This window comes from Copadichromis virginalis, linkage group LG2, assembly GCF_057382275.1.
Source record: "Copadichromis virginalis isolate Kocher_CV1m ecotype Utaka linkage group LG2, C_Virginalis_male_GT1.1, whole genome shotgun sequence".
Taxonomy (NCBI): domain Eukaryota; kingdom Metazoa; phylum Chordata; class Actinopteri; order Cichliformes; family Cichlidae; genus Copadichromis; species Copadichromis virginalis.
The window spans coordinates 23,983,808-23,989,449 of NC_140619.1; the positions used below are offsets into that span (position 1 = coordinate 23,983,808).

The 5,642-nt window shown below is 47.0% G+C and overlaps 1 protein-coding gene across 4 annotated transcripts in view; it reads right to left on the minus strand.

Moving 5' to 3' along the window:
* Nucleotides 1–3,063, minus strand: part of LOC146717336 (teneurin-2-like) — a 106,807-nt gene extending 103,744 nt beyond the window's left edge. For all 4 annotated transcript variants that reach the window (XM_085474628.1, XM_085474613.1, XM_085474622.1 and 1 more), the window contains exon 1: nt 2,320–3,063. In XM_085474628.1, coding sequence (XP_085330754.1) covers nt 2,320–2,398 — 79 coding nt within the window. In that variant the 5' untranslated portion in view covers nt 2,399–3,063. The remainder of the gene's footprint in view (nt 1–2,319) is intronic.
* Nucleotides 3,064–5,642: the final 2,579 nt, after the last annotated feature.

Genomic DNA, 5,642 nt, shown 5'->3' on the forward strand with positions numbered 1-5,642 from the left:
AGCAGAAGAATAAGTAATATTATTTTTCTCTTTTTTTGTAACCTTAAATAAAAGCACAAGTGTGCCGTTAACAAGCATCCAGCTAGCCCTACCTTCAAAAACTACAGAAAAAGAAACGCCTTCACTCAAGACAATATTATAAAACAGACTGTGTTTAAGGACAATATCAATATCTATTACTTTCACACGTTTACCTGTGACAGCATTTTGAGTTTTAGTTTTCGCAAATGTGCTGGAAATCAGCGAGACTCTGTGTGAAATTCCTCACAATAAGATGCTGACACCTCGGATGAAACACGCAGATCTTCCCTCTGATTTGTGAAAAAAACCCAAAAAAAACCTCACACACAAACACGCACAACACAACACACAGACGCACATGCACCTGTGCGACCACAGATCTTGTTGGCAGTTGAGAGAAAAAGGGACGGTAGCCTGGAGGAAGGGCAGGTGTCCACAGATGGAGCTCTCTCTGTCTCTCTCTCTGTGTCACAGATGGACCCAATCACACCTATTTCTCTCTCACATGCCCTATAGCTACATAATCGGTGTGTGCGTGTGACTCTGACTTGTTTATTGTCACATTAAAAAAAAAAAAGAACGAAAAAAAAGAGTGTATTCTGAATTAGCCTCTAAATATGCATACGTCTAGCCTACAGCGGCGAGCGTGTGTTGTTTTTTGTGGGTGAAGCAGAGGCTGAGCAACGAGGCCACGGCAGACATCTACCCCACCTATCACTCTGCGCGTCGGTCTGCTCGGAGCCAAAGTACAACTTACGGCAAATATGCTCACAGTCGGATGTTGTCATCATCGCGGTTTAGGACAACTTTTAATTTTTTGTATATCTGGTGACAGCTGAACATGTGTGAGGCGGCCTGTGGGGGGTTTGTCTGTCTGAGATAGCGGGGGTTCCCGCTAGCCAATGGGACCACACAATCTGTAAAGCAGGAAGTGAACCACCGATCTGTCATCTGTCTTCATAAACCCACCAGTCAGGACCCTCCTAATTAGTCACCATAGAAACCATGGCTAATTCCCCGGTCTGCCATGCCAATCACGTCCTGTCTGTGGCAGCAATCAGAAAGGCACATTTATCCACCACTGGGCCGGATCCCTGTAACAGATGAGTGTGTGTGTGTGTGTGTGTTTGGTGGGTGGCTTTGTGTGCATGTGTATGCGTGTGGGCGGTTCAGGGAGTTTGTATGAGCTTGTCAAAGGCTTGTATTTCCTTAGACAATGTTGCCTTTATCTTAAAAAAAAAAACCACACGCACACACATGTGCACACATTACGCCTGTCTAGCTTGTAAATTCATAATGTTTGTTCAGATAGGAGGCAGATGTGTCAGAGCTGCTGAGAGGGGTGTGTGCCACGTTGTGATTTTCTGTGGGAACTGTTTGATTAGCCTGACGAGTGCTAGCAATCCCCACACACCCACAAAGCAATCAAGCAACTATTATATGGCTCGCACACAAACACGTACATGGATACAGACGTAGAGATGTGCCGCAGACGTGCTTAACCTTTCCCTCGGAGGTCAAACTGTTTGGTCAAACAACACCGCCACGCTAAAGATGACCCCTGCGGGTCCGTTCACACGTGGGAGTTGAGACTCATCAAGCCAGTTTGATTTTTTTTTTAAAATAAATGAAACCCACATCTAAATAGTCAATCAATTGATCAACAGCGGACTAGAAAGGCAAATAGCTCGAAATAACCTTGTAAATATTGAAGAACACACAGATGAATACATTATCGATCGACGTGGAGGGGGTGGAGAGGGGGGACAACCTGTCCCATCCATTTCTCCCCATCAGCTGCCTGTCAATCACTGCAATCGCCGTCAATTGGAACGTGCTCACCAGAAGGCTGGGGTGGCTGACACACAAAGATGCTCTTACATCCAACTTCAAATCAATAAAAAAAAAACCCACTCGGAATCGCATCCGAACGGCGCATGCTGGCATTCACGGATGCCAATCATAACTTCAAGGGCACATCAAAGCCAAGTTCTATTCAGATGTATGCCCTTTGATCACCACCACTGCCTCCACCGTGCACGCACATTCTCGCACTTCGCCATATGTATATATATAACCTGTGATATAACGGCAAGTCATTAAAATTAAACATGTGCAGGCTGGGAAAAAAAACATAAATAATTCAAGATCCGTGTGTGTTCATCCACAGCAGACGAATTACAGGGGTTTGCGTAGAGTGAAGTTCGAGCGTGGCTCTATTGTTCCCGCTGTCTGCAAAGAACACAGCACCATGCCATCTGACCGCTGTAGTGACAAAGAAGTATCCGAGAGTCCTACCTGTCTCGTGAGAGAGGGTCTTGGTCCTTCCTGTGTTGCCTGCGTGATGCATCGCTCCGTACTTGTCGCTCTTTCTCATTAACCCTCTACCCTTATCTCCTCTCCTCCACGCTCCACTCCTCTCTGTTCCCTTAAGAGTCCTCTTTTCTTGATTCTCAATCTTTTGCACTCTGTTTTCTCCCTCTTATCAAAGTCCTCGCTGTCTGTCTGTCGCCTCTGCCTCGCTGTTCTTCTTCTTCACTCTTGATTTCCCTCCCTTCTCCTCTCTCTGCCTATTTCAGTGAGCTCTGTGAAGCACAATCCGCTAGCTGAGTGCTGGAGCACCGCGCAGGAGCAGAGAGAGAGAGAGAAAGAGACACAGAGCAGAACGAAGAGCTACGAGCACACGCACGCACACACATACATGCGCGTGCTCGCACACACACTTGCACTATGTGGATCGACACACTTGCGCACGTGTAGCTGTTGCTCTGCAGAGATGAACGGCACAACACCAAAACACCGGTGGGGGGGGGGAAATGATGAGCGCAATGCCCTGCACTGCTCTCCCTGCTTTTCCAGGAGACTGCAGGTCTTTTTTGTCTCCCCTCCTGCTTCTAGTCCTCAGTCCTTTTTTTTGCTCAATCCGTCACAGATCAAGGCCAACTCGGGCACAGGGGAATGGATGGATGAGAAAACACTGAGAGTGAGAGCGCCTTTCAGCCTGTGGCAGGCAGCGCAGAAGACAAGGAGAGATGTGGCTGTGGCTCCATCCTCCATCTGCCCACAGCTGAGACTGAGAGCAGACTCAACACACACACGCACACACACCAGCTCCCTCGCCCTCTCTCTCTCCCGCTTGCTCTCTCCCTCGCTCTCCCAGCAGCGATGCACCAGCGAGATGGAGGGGGAGTAAGGATGACGGCGGGAACTAACGAATGAGCCGAAGGAGAAAGAGAAAAGGGGTTGGGGTGAGACAGTGAAAGAGGGATGGTGTAGTGGTAGAAAGGAGGAGGAGGAGTAGGAGGTGGCAACGAGGGCGGCAACACGCAATGGAGCCCACAAGCGCTAGAGAGAAAAAGAGTGACAGAATCATGGGAATGTGACAAAGCATGCACATTAGAGGAAAGGGGAAGGGATAGAACGGTTACGAGGAAAATACAAGGGAGTGGGTGTGAGAGAGGAAAGATGGAAAAAGAGAGGAGGAAAGGAAAGGTAGGAGAACAGGGGTGAGGTTAAAAGGAGAAAAGACAAGGCAGCAAAGCGGAGACGTGGAGCAGGACAGGGGGGAGGAAGGGCAGAGGACACTGCGGCGCTGAAGCCGGTAATATGTCAGATCTCACATGGGCACGCTCACATCCACACCGTGTGCCTAAAAAGGAACGATACAATGTCAAACAACGCAGGACGATAGCAGCCTGTGAAACAACACTTTTTAAACCTCACAAGATAAAATAAAAAAGCGGTACTTTTCATTTTTCTTTTAAAAATAAAAAATCATAAATTATTTGTTCAGTGGCAGACAATGATAAACAGAAGCTCGCACATCAAGCTTGTCAGACAAATCTTCGAAAATACAAAACTGTACTTTCTATCTCCATAAATGGACTCCGGCCAAAGTCTCAGGTGGGAGGTTACCAGGTGAGTGAAGGTCCTCGCACTGCCCAGCAGAGGGCACACATCTAGTCAAATATCAACCACAAAAAGAAAAAAAAAAAGGCTGAGGCCAACCAACTCATCATGTTTTTACAATATTAGCATAACCCCACATGATTAAACACATTAATCAACATTCAGTATGCATCCAGGCACATCATTTAAGACACTTATCAGACATTATGCAGCGATGCATCTTCAAAGCTGCTCATCAGATATTTCAACGCTACTATGAAAGATATATAAGCTAGTCATTGGTAAGCCAGTCTGTACGTTCCTCTGTTTTTGCACGCTGGAGAACCAATGTGGAAGGTAAACTTTGCTATAAGTCAGACAACAAGGATGCTGCTCAAAAAGAAGTGGATGCTTATTAAACAGATACAGTCTTGCATGCGGTGAGGGGCAGGTATGAAGCTGCTACACAGGCAAAGAATCCGGTGTGTGTAGTAATGAAGAGAGAGGACGAGATGAGCAGGTATGACCCATGAGGCTCTACTCCAGGGGACCACTGTCAGCCCCATTTTCTATTTCTTCATGCAACATTCTCACACGCCATTCATCATCCTCAACGAGTCACGTCGTGACTTGTGCACAATGTGCCGCTGCGGCACCCTGGCGTGCGCACACTCCAGTTGATATGTGGGGGCATGTACACACATGTTCGCACATATGTATGCGGAGAACAAGAGCCGCGCGCACGCGTGCAGGTACTCTCCCTCAGCACCCACGGTAGCAGGTGCTGAGAGTCGATTTACGGCGAGAAAAGGAAGGGGTGGCAATTGGGGTGGCGGCGGAAGAGGGTAGAAGGGAGGGGTATGGGGGGGGGTGGGTTGTGGTTATGACTTCATCATATTAAAGTTGAGAGCGCAGCCTGGGTAGAATCGGAGGGGGTGCAGGAGGAGATGCTGGATTTTTAGATGAGGTTCACGTCGATTTGTCATGATAAAGAAAAAAACATCTGAGAGAGAAACAAATTGCTTTTTTGACAACACCTTGTAATACTCCATCATGCACACACACACACACACACACACACACACACACACACACACACACACCCCTGCGCATATACACATGTTCGTACATACGCGCGCAAACACAAAGCAATGCATTTTCCTCAAGCTGGCTATTTATCAATGCCATTCAGCATCATTATACCTGGCATATCTGTATAACCATATATATCAGGTGTATACATGTATGAGAGCTACACACACAATTTCCCCACTCAGTGTGAATTGCTCACTGGAGAGGCCGTTCAACCTGTAGTTGAAGTATAGAGGACACAAGGCTGTGCGGCGAGGATGTAAAGAGAAGCAGACGTATGTGTTAAAGAAAAGAATATGCAAAGGTCACACAGGCAAAGGTGAGCAAGGCTCATGTAACTGCATGAGCTGAAGCGAAACCTGTGCAGCCTTTATGCAGATTTATATTCCTTCTTTCCTTTTCGTCATCTCACTATTACACTCACAGGTTAATACGGGGTTTCTAGAGCTCAAACTAGGCAGTCTAAATGGAAACCTGTCAATTTATATATTCCTAGCAGGTCACTGAGTACTTTTTCCCCTTTTCGTGCTCTCTATTCAACAATTAGTTTCTTTCTTCCCTCAGTGACACTTTTTGTTCTTTCTTCCTTACTTTGCTACCATCCACCTACCTTCTCGTTTCTCCCACTACTACCCACCTCA